Source organism: Neovison vison, chromosome 2, assembly GCF_020171115.1.
Source record: "Neovison vison isolate M4711 chromosome 2, ASM_NN_V1, whole genome shotgun sequence".
Classification (NCBI taxonomy): Eukaryota; Metazoa; Chordata; class Mammalia; order Carnivora; family Mustelidae; genus Neogale; species Neogale vison.
Genome location: NC_058092.1, coordinates 199,815,005 through 199,833,698, shown reverse-complemented (window position 1 = coordinate 199,833,698; position 18,694 = coordinate 199,815,005). Strand labels below are relative to the sequence as shown.

The 18,694-nt window shown below is 45.9% G+C and overlaps 1 protein-coding gene across 3 annotated transcripts in view; it reads right to left on the bottom strand.

The window, feature by feature from the left end:
• WDFY4 (WDFY family member 4) overlaps window positions 1-18,694 on the bottom strand; it is a 268,432-nt gene that overhangs the window by 137,616 nt on the left and 112,122 nt on the right. For all 3 annotated transcript variants that reach the window (XR_006383317.1, XM_044240003.1, XM_044240004.1), the window contains exons 29-36: window positions 16,020-16,225; window positions 15,036-15,205; window positions 12,816-12,941; window positions 9,656-9,820; window positions 6,828-7,031; window positions 6,096-6,210; window positions 4,669-4,826; window positions 1,322-1,560 (exon numbers count right to left, since the gene is read on the bottom strand). Coding sequence is in view for 2 of the 3 variants with exons in the window: in XM_044240003.1 (XP_044095938.1) it covers window positions 1,322-1,560; window positions 4,669-4,826; window positions 6,096-6,210; window positions 6,828-7,031; window positions 9,656-9,820; window positions 12,816-12,941; window positions 15,036-15,205; window positions 16,020-16,225 (1,383 nt within the window). In the remaining variant the exon portion in view is untranslated. The remainder of the gene's footprint in view (window positions 1-1,321; window positions 1,561-4,668; window positions 4,827-6,095; window positions 6,211-6,827; window positions 7,032-9,655; window positions 9,821-12,815; window positions 12,942-15,035; window positions 15,206-16,019; window positions 16,226-18,694) is intronic.

Genomic DNA, 18,694 nt, shown 5'->3' with positions numbered 1-18,694 from the left:
CTTCCAGTGATTGCCAGAGAGTTTTAAGACAAATCAAGTTGAGTTTCCTAACATTCAATAGGCAGTTTGACCGGATTTTTGGAATTTTTTTTTCAAGTAATAAAACAGAATTCGTACTGGGAATAAACAACAACAGTAGCAACAACAAGAAGACAAGAGCAAAGTATAATATCGCATAGGCCTCCTTTCCTTATGCTCCACATGGTTCTATTAGTAAGAGATCGTATTTGTAAGCAGTATGGTGCCAAGCCACTGGCGATAGAGAATATTCACAGAGAAAAAGAAGAATGTACATATACACAGCGAAATCTAACATATTCTCAGAATTTGGGATTTAAGAAAATGATTTAAATAAACTTAATTCAGGGAGTGCCTGTGTGGCTTAGTTGAGTAAGCATCCAACTCTTGGTTTCAGCTCAGGCCGTGATCTCAGGGTGGTAGGATTGAGCCCTGTGCGGATCTCCATGCTCAGTGCAGAGTCTGCTTATCTCTCTCCTTCTGCTCCTCCCTCACAGCACATGCTCTCTCCCTCTCATACAAATAAATAAAATCTTTTAAAATTTAAACTTAATTCAGTTTCTTTTTATTAGTATTTCTTTTTTTCTTTTCTTTTTTTAATTTATTTTTTATTTTCAGCATAACAGTATTCATTATTTTTGCACCACACCCAGTGCTCCATGCAATCCGTGCCCTCTATAATACCCACGACCTGGTACCCCGACCTCCACCCGCTGCCCCTTCAAAACCCTCAGATTGTTTTTCAGAGTCCATTGTCTCTCATGGTTCACCTCCCCTTCCAGTTTCCCCAACTCCCTTCTCCTCTCTATCTCCCCATGTCCTCCATGCTATTATTTATTAGTATTTCTTATACAAATTTGCTTATGGATATCATTTTATATCATAAATAGTGTGTATGTAGAAAATCATGTCTGGATTGCATGATATAATTTATTACATATTTTCCCAGTGTAAGACTATATTTATCAAATGTTAATATTTCTGAAATTGGGCTGTATCATAAAATCAATTATATATTCAGTGTTGGAGCTTTCTGCCCCTAAAATGAAATCAATCAGCTATCTTACAACCTGAAAATTATGGAAATGGGGTAAATTATTATTCCTGATGATTCTGGTGACTCAGTTACATGGACAGATTTGAGGACAATCTACTATACTGTCAAACGCTACACATAATTTGGACAACCAGATAACCAAAGAATATATATATTACTCATATTGACCCCAATCAAGTGTCCCTCTGAAGCTTGCTTTTCTGCATGGACCACTATCAGGCAAGGAAACAAGGAGGCAGCTCTTACCTTCTCTCACTGAGCAGCAAAAAGCAATGCATGAGACACAGGAGGAAACTGACATTGGAGTTATAGGTAGCAAGGATAATGTCCCAGTGTTCCTGTAGGAAGCCCAAGATGCTGAGAAGACTGAGGCACTCGGAGAGGGATTGCTGGGGCTTGGACAGGCAGTACAGAATGACTTTATTTAAACTGCTGTATAAAGCACTGATGACAGCATCCCTTTGAGAAGAGGCATTCTCGATGACCTGTGTCATAAAATAAACACATACATACACACACACATGCTTGTGAACACTTGGCGAGTTTTAGATATGGACCCAGTTAACTATGAAAATGACACAATCTTAGATTCTGTTCTGTATTTCAAAAAGTGACGTGATCTAATTCAAATAGGACTACTTTCCTCTACCTTTGAGCTTCTATTTAAGTGAATGATCACTAAAGTAAATTCGAGCAGCTGGATTGATCAAACACTTGTGCGGAAGAGGATGTTTTTAAAAAATTAAAATTAAAAATTAAAAAAGAAAAGAAATTAAAAGTTGATGACCCTCATATTATAAAAATAGACATGAATCAGAAATTTCTAAAATGCTGATAATGTGGTTGATACTCAAAATATAAGAACATGCTATTAACAGTGTCTAATTTTTTAATATATTATTAACTATTAATAGTAGTTATGTCTAGAGTTTACAATAGGGTGCCTGGGTGGCTCAGTGGGTTAAGCCGCTGCCTTCGGCTCAGGTCATGATCTCAGGGTCCTGGGATCGAGTCCCGCATCGGGCTCTCTGCTCCGCAGGGAGCCTGCTTCCTCCTCTCTCTCTCTTTGCCTGCTTGTGATCTCTCTCTGTCAAATAAATAAAATAAAATCTTTAAAAAAAAAGTTTAGAGTGTTTACAATATTCCAGTTATCCTAGTAAGTATTTTTGCCTTGATTTACATGCATTGCCACATTTAAACATCATAACATCATGAAGTAAACACTAAGATTATCCCACTTAAGGGATAAGGAGACTGAGGGTCAGAGAGGTTCAGTGGTCAGCAAAGGTCAAACCCACACCAGAAACTCGAGTCATGCTCATAGCCACCATATCATCTAAAGTAGATGGGAGGCCAACAAATTTCTGTACATGAGAAACTTAGAGGGGGAGGCAGATGATCCTGACTGGTAGCCTTAACACTGGTGTGTCCAACCATCTATTTGGCTTCATTGTATCTAATAGACAACAAAAGTCCTGGAGATCTAATGCACAGCATAGTGATTAGAGACAATAATACTGTCCTATAAACTTTAAAGGGGCTAAGAAAAATAAATAAATAAATAGAAATAAATAAATGAAGGTGTTAAGAGACTAGGTCTTAACTGTTCCCACCACGAAAAAGAAATGATAATTATGTGATTTGATAGAGGTATTAACAAACACTATGATGCTTATCCTGTTGCAATCTATAAATGTATCAACTTAAACTTATACAATGTTATAGGTCAATTATAGCTCAATAAAAATACATTTACAATTTTTTTAAAAGAATCCATAGCCCAAAATTATGTGCAAAATGTTTCTCTATTCAGAAGATCATCTGTTAGTCATAGATTGCTCTCTTAGAATTGCATAGGTAATGAATGTGTTTATGCCTATGAATTTAAGTTTTATTTAAATATCCCGAAAATTGGAATTCGTGTTTTTAATCATCATCCTGTCTTGATGCTCAGATAGGTCACAACTATCGACCTGAAGTTAAGATCTGTGAGAGTCAAAGGCAGCAAGAAGGAGAGAAGGATGGCGGATATGTGCAGAGCAGAGTCTGGCCTGGCATCCCCCTGAAGGCACATCAGCCCCAGGGTGTACCCATTCTTTGATGTTAGCTCTGAGTGTTTGCTTTGACCACTGGAAAGCTGATGTAGGCTGAATGTTCCCCCCTGAAACACCTATGTTGAAAACCTAGCTTCCCACAGTGATGGCACTTGGAGACAGGGTCCCTGGGAGGTAAGTAGTCATGAGGATGGAGCCTTCATGGTGGGATGAGTGGCCTTATGGGAACAGACAATAAAGAGCTTGTGTCCCCTCTCTCTCCATCACATGAGGACGTAGTGAGGAGATGGCCATCTGCAAACCAGGAAGAGAGAGACCAGATCTGTGGGCATCTTGACCTTGGACTTGTCAGCTTCTAGAACCATGAGAAAGAATGTTTGTTGGCTAATCACCCCATCTGTGGTGCTGTCATTATGGCCCGAACCAAGACGGAAGCTCTGTGGTTACTTTCATTTCTCTACGCAACTTTGCAAGAATCTGATTCTAATCCCCTCAGAGCCAACAAGGCATATTTCTCCCATCTTGGGGCTATTCTAGAGGGAGCATCTGAAGACATTCTGACTATCACCCTAGGAACTATGTTAAGGCCCTGTCCTGGGGTCTGCAGGTGGCTGAACAGACAGAAATATTCTGGGGACACTCATGCTACCACTCTAGGAGGTGTGAAGAGGAAGGAGAGGGATTCCCCTGGGCTCTGCTGCAGAAGGCAAGCCGAGAACCACTGGTGGGAGTTTCTGGAGGCAGATTTCAGCTTTCCAGCAATCACAGGTGCCCCACTGGCTGGGACCGTCTCACACCAGCATGAGCTCCTCAGACAGGGAGGGTTCAAGGAAAGAGTGAATGGCCACTTGTCAGGAAGAGTCTCTAGAAAGGAAGATGAGGACAAAGTAAAGGGTTCCCCTCCAGAATTTGGAGATTGTGTGATTCCCTGTGTGTGTGTACACATGTACAATAAAAAATGTGCACACATGTACACACAAACTTACATCTGAAGGTGTATCTACAGGCATACATTTGCTTGCATGGTTGTGTATGTAGACTGATCTGGGGAGAGATGGAGAGCATATGCAGGAATAATAGGGCTGGGAAAAAATACTCATGAAAACTGCAGGAAGGCCCAAATATGACCCATAGGTGCATGTGAAGAATGAAATGAAATAGGCCTATTGGACATAAGGAGCTTTTTGACCCTTTGTTGATGGGGAATAACAATAACAAAGATTAAACCAATAACCACAATAAAAAACGATGTGGGGGTATAGAGTCTAGGAGGGGACAGAGCTCAGCTGCCAGCATGGGGGGGGTGCTGCTCCCACTTCCCAAGATGGCTCTCAAGGAGCCTGAGGTAAGAGCCCTGAAGGGCACGCAATATCCGCCAGGTACTACCTGGGCCATATAGGTCCTCCTCCTTCCTCCCACCCCTCTCAGAATCAATTTCCAGGAAGGACAGCCAACAGTCAGTCATACAGACACTTGGTGGGTCAGCAGGAGATCCCCCACACACCGCTACCACCACCGCGGCCAGCCCAAGGTTCTCACCACCACGATGCAGTCTGTGATGAAGAGAAGAATGTGTCTGGGGTCTGCTGAGAACATCCCACTGTACAGTTTCTCCACCAGCTTCTGGGTGAAGTGGGAGATGTTTGCAAGTGAAGGAGCAGCAGCAGCTTCTGCATTTGGCTGAGGCTCTTTACTGCCTGGGGGAGGGGGAGGGCATGGTAAGGACATAGACCACATCTGAGAAATCATCAGAGACAGAATAGCCTTCTCTCCACAACAGTCTCCAAGTCCCTTGTGGCAACCAACCATAGCTTACTCACTTCTGTATACCTGAGTGTAACATTCTGTATACTCTGTTGCTGGAAAATGGGGTCTTATACACAGTACGTGCCCAGTGAATACACATGCTTTTCAAAGTTGTTAGTCTTGAACAATTTTGTCAGTGACATAAACCAAGTATGGAGAAGGCAAACCAGGGGCAGCATTTCTTCCACCATGCATCTGGAAGGTGGGTGGAGGAGCACTTAAGGCCTAAGGTAAATGGGGAGGCTGTCATGGTGACCCAAGGCCCTGTGGCTACAGGGAACAGAGGATAAAGCTATAAAGTTGATCGGTCTGCGCTCACCACCATGGCAGGCATTGTGTGCAGAGGGGGTGTGATGATCTCAGCTAATCTTTGTGAGAGCCCTCTGAGTTAGCCACAGTCGCCATCCTCACTCACAACTGCAGGCACCTGCCCCGAGTCACACGGCCATCTAGTGATAGAGCCCAGAGCAGAAATGGGACCACCAGCTTAATGCTTTTCACTGCGTTACCTTCCTGCCCTGCAGATGCTCTCCAAGAAAGACCAAAAGTCAGGGTTGCCACGCTGTGGGGCAAGGAAGAGTCTGGAAGATGAGCCATGTCACTAAGGATTCCATGGCTCAGAAACCACAGAGAAAATGTTAGTGTAGTTCTGTGGGGAAGGTATGGCTCCCCAGACTAAGCATTCTGAAGGCATCTTCAATCTCAACTTCTTAGGGGCAATGGCATCATCTTCATCCAGGGTCGTCTGTTGAAGAAACCCTTGCTGTGCCCTGTCTTGGGGGCAGAGAACAAGATGCTGAGCAGAAGAATCTTAAATTAGCTGCCATCTTGACTTCCCTCAAGGGAAGAGGCCAATCCTACTGAAACCAGAGGAGAGTGGATTTGGGTTCAGAGGCTTTCTGTCTCTGAGTGGTCCAGTAATGGCAGGGGTGTCACGGAGAGGGTCACCATGCCTTCCTTAGAGCCTCTAGGCAGTGTTGGTGAGCTTTCTTTGTGGATTTGTGGAAGGACTGACTTGCAGGTAGAGGGTAGCTTCCATGGTTCCCAAGGGGCCCTGCAGCTCTGTGAGCCAGGGGCTGGTTTTCCTGTTCAGTTGCCAGAAGCTCTACGTCATAAAGGAGAAGAAGGTCATAAAGGAGAAGAAGGTCACCCCTACTCACCTCTGAGCATGGGTACATTGCCTCCATTCAGCATGTGAAATATTTCCATGGTGGAAAGCAGGACCTCAGACTGGAAGTCTCGCTTCTGTTGGCTGGTGGCATTGTGTGGAGAAGCCTGGAAACACACTGGGGACTAAGAGAGTGGCCACACAGCCATCACATCAACCTCATGCCATCAAGCCTTCTGTGTGCCCCGTATGCTAATACCACAGCTGCCGGGAGTGTGGGCGGCCCACAGCTCACAATTGCCCCTTCACCAGGGCATTGCCCTTGGATGATGAAACCCCCTCACCAGAGAGGTGAAGCCCAATTCCTGGGTGGAAGAGGCAAGCTGTGGAGGATCCACAGGAGACCATTTCTTAGCTTGCTTTTCCCCTGTCCCCCTCTGCTGCTCTTTCCTGCTTCCTCTGAGAATACAGCTCCCAGATAATTTCCATAAAATCCCTGCTTTAGGCTCTGCTTCTTTAGGACCTGGCTAAGCTCTGCCCTCGCCCATCTATCCAAATGCTGCTTGGTGAGCTCCCTGCTATGCAAGGGTCTGCAATTCCCACCATATATGGCAGTCCCAGGAGACGTTCTCAACCCCCAGCTGGCTGACATCTGCAGGCCGAGGTGAGCTCTCCAGAGTGATCAGCTCCCAGATCTCCCTGGGAATCCCCCAGCCTTGCGGTGCCCATGTCCTCCCAGGCCGTCTCCCACAACACACGACCCAAAACACCCTTTCTAGCTCACCTCCAAGAGCACTTCCAGGGGCAGCCACTGCTTGGGGTTGGAGGCCGCCAGCAAGGAGTCCCTCAGCAGTCGCTGCATGAACTCCCTCAGCTGCTTCCGCGTGGGATGTGACTTGGCAGGAGCCTGTGGACCCTCTGCAATGTCGTCACCTTCGGCTTCAACCCCGGGGCTGCTGGCATTCTGGACAGGCTGAGTCATGGGCTCCTCCAAGATGAGAGAACGCCAACATGAGTGGCCCCACCTGCCTCAGGGCACTCTCTTGTCCACCTCTGAGATGTGCACAAGTGGGATTCTTATCAAACCCACTAACATGGAAGGCAATCGAGGCTCTGAGGAAGAAGGCCACTTGCCCAGAGTCTCACTGCTCATCGGGGGGCCCACTGTGGTCTCTGAACATGAGGTAGGCAGGAGCCATGGAAAGAGGCTGAGCACAGAGCAAGAGAGGCCTGCAGTGGTCAGTGATGAGCAGTGCATACAGTGATGCCTGGCCTCATGGGCTGTGTGCAAGACAGCCTGTCCTCACCTCCTGGGGGAGCCCTCACCTTTACTGCCTGCCAGGGCCTGCTGACATTGACAGACAGGACCACCTGCTGAGACAAGGAGGATTTCCTCGAGGCCTAGCATCCAAGTCCCAGAAGCACCTTGGCCTTCAACTTTCTCATTTTTATGTTTATAAAAATATGAGATCCGTGAGGCAGGGGTTGTCAGCCCAGATACAACCAGGAGGACATGGGATGCTGGGAGACCAAATGACACACCCAAGGACACGCGGCCAGGGGCTCCTGACTCCCGGGCCATGAACTTTCCATGCACATTCATCTGTCGGCACCTCCCTTTGCTCATTCATAAAATTAATGCAGCCGTTCTTAATTAAGCCATAAAATGAATTTAATGGCACCTAGGGAGGTGGTGACTGCATTAATTAGCTCCGTGTGGACTTGACTGGAAAGATGCCATATATATTTACAGCAAATCGAAGCCTTTTGGCCACCAGCCTTCTGCATCAAGAGGGCCTGTCGCGTTTTCTTTGCAACAAAGGCTTTTTGAAGCTGACTTGGAGCTGGGACAAGGCTAGGAGGTGTGGGGATAAGCGTTTTGAAACCGGAGCCAGGAGTCTCAAGACAGGGTCTGGCTCCTCTGCAGTCACTGAGGAGGTGACTTTGGGCCAGGCCTGCCCCCAGCAGGAGCCATTGAGTGTGAGGAGGAAGAGCCCTGGGTCAGAGTGTGGGCTGCGGGCAGGCAGCCGGCTGGAACCCCGGCTCAGCAGATGGCGAGCCTGGCCTGCAGGTGTAGAGTTAAGGTGGGGCTCTGGACGAAGGATTTCAGACCACAGACTTCAGGGTCCTGGTCCCCTCCAGAGGCCCTAGTGTGGGGGATGATGAGGGACAGCCTGTAGGACTGTCCTTCCTCTCTGACTGGCCCAGGGATGCCTGGACTCTGTCCCACCCACCACCCCTCCAGTGCAGCCCACAGTGATTTCCTTTGCTCTTTACTGCATCTTTTTTTTTATTTAACACCTACTTTTCCAGTATGTTCTTTTAGTTCATATCAACCCAACAAACCATTTTATCTTTTTGCAAATCTTCTAGTCTTTATGCTTAGTTTATTCATTAAAACCAATTACTTGAATTTTATTTGGCCATTTAATTTTATTTTAAACTGACTGATGGAAAGGAACTGGGCCTTGGGGTGAGAGAGTGAGGTTTCAATCTTGGTTCTGTCACTCATGAATCACATAAACTCTGGCCTATTTCCTTCTCCCAAACATTTTGTGAGATGGGTCTTACGGCCCCACAACATGCAGCAGAAATTGCTCGGCCCCACTTGGCCTCTCTGGATCTCACTGTCCCCCTTTCAGAAACCATCTGCCTAGGGTGCTGCTCGGGTCAGGTAAAGCACCAGGCTCAGGACCCTCCAGGTGTTCAGCTGGCGGGAGCTATCACCATGAACACACTTCTAGAAAAGAGGAGCTGAATGAACACATTGGTTCTATCCATTTGGTTGTTGAGCTGAGAATTACGGAACAAATACTGCATGCCCACACTGTGCACAGCACAGCTTCTGAACCTTCCACATAGCACTGCGTGCCTTCTAACATGTTCCTTTAGTCGTGGTTATGGATTTGCAGACACGTGTCACAGGTTCACCCTCCCTGTTGGGGTCTCAGCTTCCTACTGCACTGTTATAGGGGTGATAAGGGGATGTGTACCCTTCCTCTCCTTCACCTGCCCTTCCCACCGTCCTCACCTGGTCTTCTCACTGGCCACATGCTCCCAGCCCACCAAGCCCGCTTAGCCCACTGGGCCTCCCTTCCTGTGGCCCACACTCACATCACATCCTCAGGACACAGTCTGCCCTCTGCCCTCCCAACCTTGGCTTGTCTGGCTCTAAGCTGGGCCTCAGCAAACCCTCTGACTGCAAAGAGTCCCGAGTCAGGGCCTGCAAACAGGATGAGAGGCGTGATCCCCAAAGATAGGACACTTCCTATTCCGTGTCTCCTGTCAGGGGTGTGGGCCACTGGTTTCCTGGGATGGAATTTGTTGGTTCACATTAGCAGCGTGAATATTCCATACAGAACTGGATTTGGTCCGCCATCAAACTTCTCATTCCTGAGATTCCGGACCACTCCAAAAATTACTGAATCTCAGAGCTGAAAGACAACTCAAGCTGCATCTCAGCCAAGAAAAGGAAAATTACCCAAGTTGTTTACTTAATGTTTCAGCCAAGTTGCCTTAAAATGCGTTTTAATTTGGGGTGGGGTTAAGGAGGACTGTTACACTTTGGTCTTGAAGCATGGTAACGCTCACCCCTACTCTCACATGTCCTACCTTGTGGGTCCCCAGAGGGAAGGTGACTGCAGCCAACGTCTGGAGGAACTCCGGGGCTCGCCAGGCGGGATCCTGGGGGTAGGTGCTGTGCACACAGCCAAGGAAATGCAGCACGCTGGCAGGGAACGTCCATTCCCAGGCGTCATCTCCAGAGCCTCCTGGGGACTGAAGGCACACTTCATGAGAGGCCGAGCATGGGAATGTGGCTGGCGACTGAAGGGGAGCCAGAGGATCTGAAATCGAAGGCTTTCTGAGATAGTCAGCAGGACACCTAAATTGTAGACACCTAAGTCTGTGGGTTAGCCCAGGATACTAGTCACCAGTTGGGGAAGGGGTTAATATGTGCAGGCATTGTTACAGGGCTTCACAAACATTCCTCTTCTCCCCTCACGACCACTCTCTACATTTACACCTATTTTACAGATGGGAAGACAGAGGCACAGAGAGGTCGGGTAGCTTGCCAAAGGTTACCCAACAGATAAGTGACAAAGCCAGGAACTGAACCCAGGCAATCTGGCTGTAATGTGTGTGTGTGTGTGTGTGTGTGTGTGAGAGAGAGAGAGAGAGAGAGAGAGAGAGAGAGATTATGCTAAGAAAGTACAGATCACAATTTTTTCTCCTTTTAAAAACAAGAATGTATTTAATTTTTATGATATACTCTTTTAACATGTAATTGGGTGATTTTTTTTCTTTTAGCCACTTACCTATGATGAATTGCACCAATAGACTTTTTGCATTTTTGCAAAGAGCTCACTGAGTCCCTCTGTTAATCTCTCAGTGCACTTCCTTATTCTGTTTATAAATATTTTACCTATGATTTGAGTGCATATTTATAAATGATAGTGGGCTGCAGTTTTCTTTTTGTTTTATGTTTGTCAGGTTTTGTTATCAGTATTATGATAAAAAAACTCTTCTCCTTTCTTTTTATTCAAGAAGATGTTAAATCCATAATTCTTGTATTATTTAAGTTGCTCTTATGAAACTCTTGGGCTCCATTTTTTTTTTCATTATTGCCTTGTTTAGGCTCTCAAATGTCTCTTTGATCTTGTTTAGGTAATATTTTATTCAGCTTGCACAAATGGCCTTTTTAAATTCATTTAATTTTCTGTATGATTATTTCTCCCTTCTCTTCTGTATGTGTAACTCATGCTCTCTTTACCCCACACCCTCTGACTACGTAAGGAGCTGAGGACTTGTGGGTTGATTTAAACAACGAACTTTGGATATATCTCCCGATTATTTTCCTGTCTAGTTCTAAGATTCTAATATTGTCATCTTCATTTTTTTGTTGCTGTTGCTTTCTAGACTTAATGTGATTGCAGTTTTAAAGACCTCTTGACTCATATTTCGTTAATGTGGTTAGACTTTTTGTTTTTTATTATTGTTATCCACTTCATTTTGTTATGTCCTAGTCAGAGTATGTGAACTGTATACTTTCTTTCTTTGGAAAGCTTACTCATGGTTCCATTACAGACCTAATGTTCAATTAATTTCAGAGTCGGATGCCTGAAAAAATACGTATCACCAGTTTGCAGCATAAAGAGTTTGTTACCCTTCTAACCAGTAAAGGTTATTTTGAAAAAGCAAAAAAAAATTGAATAAGATGAAAGCAGGTAAAACAAAGAAAACGTATAGTCTGCTGAGAGGAGTAAAAAAATAATAATAATAATTATTATTATTATAAGACCAAACATTTACATTATAATGTCAAACATAAAATGGTTATCTGGGGAATTACAGATGTGACTCTTAAACTGGGTCAAAAGCAAAGACCCCATAGCTGGGGCTGTGAGGACTGTGCTGGGGACTCCCATACAGGATGGTGGGACGTACATTCGATGTAGGGACGTGTATGTATAATGTCTACTGCAACCTTCCTGAGAAGTGCATCCAAAAGAAAACACATGAAGGTCACTGACTGACCCACTATCCAAAATCTAGAATTCATACTAAGGAGAATATCAAACTACAGAGAAAGGATATCTGCTCAAGAAAGTTCTTTACAGAGTTTTTATAACAATGAACATTCTGAAAAACAACATAAATTTCCATGTACAAATATAGATAATTCCCAACAACATATTGAGAAAAAAAGGCAAGAGGGGTTTATGCAGCCCAACCCTCTGTAAGGCCATGGTATAATCCTAAGTGTCTGGAAGAACACTCCCCTGAGGTTCACAGCGGTTATCTCTGCATGGGTGTGTTTCAAGTGATTTTTACTTTCTATCTTCCTCTTTGGTTAAAGTTCTAAAGGTAAACATGCATTGTCTTATAGAAGCGATAAGGTTTCCCCACGCAGAATCAAGCCTCCAGTCACCATTGGGGTCTACAGAATGAAGTCAGAAGTTTTCAGCCTCCCATGCAAATTCTTGTTGATCTGGCTCACAGTTACTCCCATTCACAGGGGGCCTTCACCCCTCACACTTGCCTCCATGTCAAAAATAACCTCTCCAGGGACGCCTGGGTGGCTCAGTTGGTTAAGCGGCTGCCTTCGGCTCAGGTCATAATCCCAGGGTCCTGGGATCGAGTCCCACATCGGGCTCCTTGCTTGGCAGGGAGCCTGCTTCTCCCTCTGCCTCTGCCTGCCTCTTTGTCTGCCTGTGCTCGCTCGCTTTCTCTCCCTCTGTCTCTGACAAATAAATAAATAAAATCTTTAAAAAAAAAAATAACCTCTCCACCTGCCTCTTGAGGACCTTGAAGTCCTGAGTTAACGGCTCTCCATGTCATGTATGTGGTTGGTGGCATCTGTCTTCTCTAACAGGTTTCTACCTCACAGCTTACCCACGTGTGAGGCCCACTTGTCATGGTGGAGGCGAGCCTCTTGAGGAAAGAGGCCCCTTTCCACCTCCTACCAGTCCCCTGAAGCTCCTGACCTAAAGCAGTTGCTCAGAAATGTTTCCCTGACTGAAGGCATTAAATCTCTCAGGGAAGAAACTCAAATATGTAAACAAATGGAAAATAGATGTTCTCTGGCAAGAGTGCGTAAACTCTACTGAGGACATTTAGGCTGAGGAACCCACCTTGCCTCTTCTACCAAGCATTCTGAATAACACTTGTTAATTATCAGCAAGGAAAACTGCTAGAAAAAGTCAAGGTGACTCTTCCAGATTTGTCTTCCCATCAGAACCTCCTCATGAGATGTGGGGGGGATGGGTCTCACCTGGCTCATGGTGGCTTTCAGCATTTCCAGGAGCAGCAGGACACCTTCAGTGCACAGCCCAGCCCGGAGGACTTCTTCATTGTGGTGCTTCTGCAGGAGCCACTGGAGCATGGCATCCAGGCTATCCTGAAAGAGGGGGCAGGGGCTATAGAGAGACCATTGGAGGCACACTAGACCGGCTTTCCAGCCAGCACACCGTGTTTCCCAGGGGGCCTGAGTGGGAAAGGCAAACAGCACAGTAGCTGTGCAGACAGCCTAGGTGGCTGGTCCATGTGGAGAACGACAGCCTGCTTGGTGGTGCATAAGGGAAGTCCACGGCTCCGAGAAGATGCTGAGAACCCACCAGTGATTCACCTTGACTTCAGCTCTTCCATTTGGTTTGCGATCCCAATCGACTGTCATGAATTTTTGTAAGTGAGACTACAGAGGACATATGAGGAGTTCAAAGGCTTTGGGGAAGGTGCCGAGTGTAGCAGAGGGAACACGGGGCTCGGCCAGCAGGGCAATCTGACCTTGCCTCTTTAAAAGCTGGGCTTATGCAAGCTCTGAAGCCTCTTGGCAACTCAGTTTCCTCCTCTGTAAAATGAAAATTACATTCTCTTCCCCATGGGATGGTTATAAATATCAAGCAAAATAAAATATGTAAAACATCTATCATAGGTCCTGACATTGAGGAGATGTTTGTTCCCTATGATACGTTCCTGAAGAAACAAAATACACGGTTTCGGTGAACTTAGCACAGCATATTAAGAATTTTATTTTGAAGTGTGGATCTCTAATACTATTAGCATATATCAAGATTTAGATAGGTCAAATATAAGGATGTCAAGAGAGGTAGATTTTCTAGCCTTCAGTTTACAGAGCCAAGCCCCTCCCCCACTTTCAATTCAGGGCAGTTTAACTCCACTCAGTTGAGACTGAGAAACAATTTTCTGAATCTGCTATTTGTCAGGCACCCAGGAAGGTGAGTAAGAAGTAGGGTCTGCACCTGAGGAGCTCAGTGGCTGAAGAGAGAGGAAATCACATAACTATGTCAGTGCCACTGACGGGAAATGCTAAGGCACATGGGAGAGAATGAGTCCCCCTGCCCAGGGATCTGAGCAGGAGGCGGAATCTGAGCTGAGTGATGAGAGTCCATCCACCCCCTCAGCAGGCGGGGGACATGGGAGTAAGAGCTCGTTAAAGGCACAGGGGAGGCAAGCACACAGCAGCTGGTCTTACTGGAGAGGTGACTAAGGAGGTTCACAGCACAAAGGGTGGGCAAGCGAACAAAGTGGGTTGGAGAGAAAAGTGAGGGCCCCAGTCACAGAGGGCCTTGATGCCGGCTGTGGAGTCGGAACCCCATCCATCAGGGGAGCTCATGAAGCCTTGGATGTGGTGCAAATGAACGAGTGAAGGGCTGTTTGGTGAGAAGCTATACCTAGTTAAGTGTAGGCTCCTCTCTGGATAAATTTGGCTGAAGAAGGACAGAGGAGGATAAGTAAGACAGCAGTTGGTCAAGAGTGGGCATCAAGGAGGCAGCTTCTGCATTTAGGTCACGTATTTATGGTCTATGAGGAAAGAGTCCGTAGAAAGGGAGGGGCTGGAAATATAGGAGAAAGGGTTAACCCCTGGTGAGGTTGCTCAGGAAAGGGGTGGAAGGAATCCATCAGCCTTTGCCAGCAACAATAGAGAGAAGGTGATGAAGAGGGTCATGGCATAAATAGGTAGTAGAAAGTGGGGTGTCGAGGCAATGCCCTTCCGGGATCCTCCACTCCCACTGTGAGGTAAGTCATCTGAGCACAGGGCAGCTTTTGGGGAGAGACTTGATAGCATATATGGCTGACACTAAAATGCAGGGGAACTGAGGGGTGTGGCTAAGGTAAAGAGACATGCTTTTTCAGAAGGCATAACCCAAGGCTCTAATTCTGAGGTGGCAGCATTCACCTCCCCATGTCACTGCCATCATCATGTGACTTCTCTAGCCATGCCCAAAAGGAGAAAGACTTAAAACCCAGACCTGCTGGCAGGGAGGATGGGAGGCAGAGGCCCAGGAGTTCAGGGGATCTGAAGAACTAGCCAAGGGGGTAGCAGTGCGAGGCAAGGAAGTGGGTCAAACACAACACGAATTGGAGGATGTGGATGGAGGCAGGGGTAGAGAATCTTAAGGAAGTGCTTTGGTCACATGGGATCATAAAAGCAGGTGGGTCACTCCATCCCGGGGGCACTCCAAGAACCTACTTTGGGCCCATCCGTCAGCTCTGTAAGTGGCGTCTGCAGGAAGAAGGTGGACACAATGAGGTAGACTTCTGGAATATGTACATGGTGGCCCAGGAAGTCCTTCAGGACGCGGAACCCAGGAAGCAGGCAGGGCCTCTGGTCAGGTGTGGGGGTCTGGCTCTTCAGGTTATCTGTTGATCGGGTGGAAGGGGCACAAAATCTAATTGAGAACAACTGCTATTGCTTCTGGTCAAGGTGGGGATAGGGCAAAGGAATTCCCTGCCACCTAACCATCCCACAGAAATGCCAGATAGAAATATATGTCATACGTGCATGGGCATAAGAAAGTATTCAAAAGAGTTCCTTTTCCTATTCCTGACATACACATTCATTCATTCATTCATTTATTCAAAAGCAGATACTTATTTGGTGCCTACTACCTTAGAGGCAGTAGGGAAACTTTATACTAAACAATAAGGACATAGCATTTCAACAAAATATACAGAACCCCAGACCCTCACCAAGTACTTAGAATGTAGCAAGAGGGAGGGACATTAAGGAATTGAATACCCAAACAAATAGATGCTTGTGAATTGTGACAAGAACCATTAAAAAAAAAAAGCAATATAACAGAGGTGCCCTAATTCAGGCGGAACCCTCCTCTCCTAGAGGAAGCAACATTTGAACTGAGACTGGAAGATGGACCCACACCAGCCAGGAGAGCCTTCCCAGTGTTGTGGTCTGGGGAAAACATTTCAGGAAGAGGAAAAGGGCTAAGGAACTTTTGAGGAATAGAAGGAAGCCCCCAGCATCTGGAAAGCAATAAAGACAAAAGAGGATCCTGACCAGGAAGTAGGAAGCGACTGGGGCTTATGGGGGCCAGGGGTCAAGGTGATCCTACTCCAAGAGCTGTGAAGGCCCCAAGCAGGAAGGAGCCTGGCAGGTCCTCACTCGCAGCCCAGGATGAGGTAGTGTCCCACCTCCTGGAGAAGGCCGCATACTCACCTATCACAATGTCCACACCCTCCAAGCTGCACTCCACCCAGGATCCTGCACACAGGCCATCTTTAAATCGCCCGCGGAGGGAGGGGCTTGTCAAAAAGTGCAGCAACAGTTTCAACCCCAGCACAGTGGTGCTGTGATGCACGTGGCCCTGCATGAGGAGCAGGAACCAGTCAGGCCCCAAGCTCAGGAACATCTCTTCCTTTGTCCTGCAGGGTTCAATAAATGCAGTAAATTATTTCTTAGTTTGTGAGCAAAGATCACGTCCAGAAGATACAAATAATGTCCAGCCTCACTTGTCACTGAGGAGAGGCAAATTAAGGTTAACTTGGCTATTACTTAGTGAAGTACATGTTATATTTTTAAAGGATGGTAAAATAAAATGCTGGCAAGGTTGCTGTTAAATGGATGAATATGTTTATTAAAGGCTGAAGTGTAAGCTGGCTAAATCTTTTCAATGCAATTGGAAACTGTATCAACAAATGAATAAATGGGCAGGTCCTTGACAGCCCTACTCCACTAGTACTCATACTTAGTGGGTCTGACTAGCCACTCATCTAATTACATCAATACAGTCACATAAAACACACAATGGTTGGTAAACTCCCTTTTCAAATACACAGGTCAAAATTAATCTCAATGGAATAGTCCAATATTTATGCATATTTATCAATTTAAGCAAAATACATGTTTAAGTGTCACATTCAAAAATGAATTTTAAAATGATGAGTTTAAAGGGCACCTGGGTGGCTCAGATGGTTAAGCATCTGCCTTTGGCTCAGGTCATGATCCCAGGGTCCTGGGATCGAGTCCCACATCGGGCTCCCAGCTCTGCAGGGAGTCTGCTTCTCACTCCCTCTCTGTTCCTCTCTGTTAAGATTTTAAAATCTTAAAATAATGAGTTTGGAGAATACAAACTTGCTAGAAGGGACTGGAGGATAGGGAGGTAGGCAACCTAACAGCTCAGCAAAGGACTCTGCCTCCTGGGAACCAGAGTAGGGTCAATCTTTACTGGGCAATGTTGTCAGTGCCAGCTGCCAGATTAGGGAGCGAGGCTGCGGCCACCAGACTAGGAGTCAAGAAACTGACCTCTCTTCTATCCCTGCCTCTTTTGACTAACTGGATAACTTCAGCAGGGCTCTTGATGAGCTATGGTCATTTTTCTTGATGTTGATAATGGTGGTGATGATGATGGTGGTAATGATGATAATGATGGTGTTGGTGATGATGGTGGGAAAGATAATAATAACGAGGGTGATGGTGGTGATGATGATGGTGGTGATGATAATGATGGTAATGATGATAATGATGGTAGTGGTGATGATGATGGTAGTGGTGATAATGGTGGTAATAATAATGATGGCGGTGATGATGATGGTGGTGTTGGTGATGATGGTAATGATGATGATGATGGTGATGATGGTAGTGGTGATGATGATGGTAGTGCTGATAATGGTGGCAATAATAATGATGGTGGTGATGATGATGGTGGTGTTGGTGATGATGGTAATGATGATGATGATGGTGACGATGGTAGTGGTGATGATGATGGTAGTGCTGATAATGGTGGTAATGATAATGATGGCAGTGATGATGATGGTGGTGGTGATGATGATGGTGGTGTTGGTGATGATGGTGGTGGTGATGATAATGATGGTAATCATGATGATGATGGTGATGATGGTAGTGGTGATGATGATGGTAGTGCTGATAATGGTGGTAATGATAATGATGGCAGTGATGATGATAGTGGTGGTGATGGTGATGATGGTGGGAAAGATAATAATAACGAGGGTGATGGTGGTGATGATGATGGTGGTGTTGGTGGTGATGATGGTGGTGATGATAATGATGGTAATCATGATGATGATGGTGATGATGGTAGTGGTGATGATGATGGTAGTGCTGATAATGGTGGTAATGATAATGATGGCAGTGATGATGATGGTGGTGGTGATGATAATGGTGGTGTTGGTGATGATGGTGGGAAAGATAATAACGAGGGTGATGGTGGTGGTGGTGATGATGATGATGGTGGTGATGATGGTAGTGGTGATGATGGTGGTAGTGGTGATAATAGTGGTGATGATAATGATAATGATGGCAGTGATGATGATGGTGGTGGTGACGATAATGATGGTGGCAATGGTGGTGATGATGAGGGTGAGGATAATGATGTTGAGATTATGATGGTCATTGCAGTTAGCTTATGTAATATTTATAGTATCCCAGATACTGTGCTTAGGGCTAGCCACATATGAACGTCCCTCTTTAGCAGGCACTAATTTTATCCTCAGATAAATGAGCAAAAGAGGCCATAGAAGGCTTAACTAACCTCCCCAGGGTCTCCGGAGGCAAAGCTGGGCTTTGAATTCAGGAGGTCTAGAAATCAGAGTCCCAGTGCTTAAGCGCTATACTACATTCTCATTCAAAAAGATGAAAAAGGAAAGAGCTGGACTAGCTCACCTACAGGGCAACTTCCAGTTCTACCATGCTTAGAGTCTAGGAATGCAGACCTTTTAAGCACTGCCTGCAAGGCTATTTTACTGAAGGGTGATTCCCTACCCCATTCCTATGTCCCCCAAATACATACACATGAAAATGTCAACTCAGCAGCAGCAAGGATCTGGACTAACTTCCTCAGCACTGCATTCTCAGAGTGAGGAACAGTGTCTGGC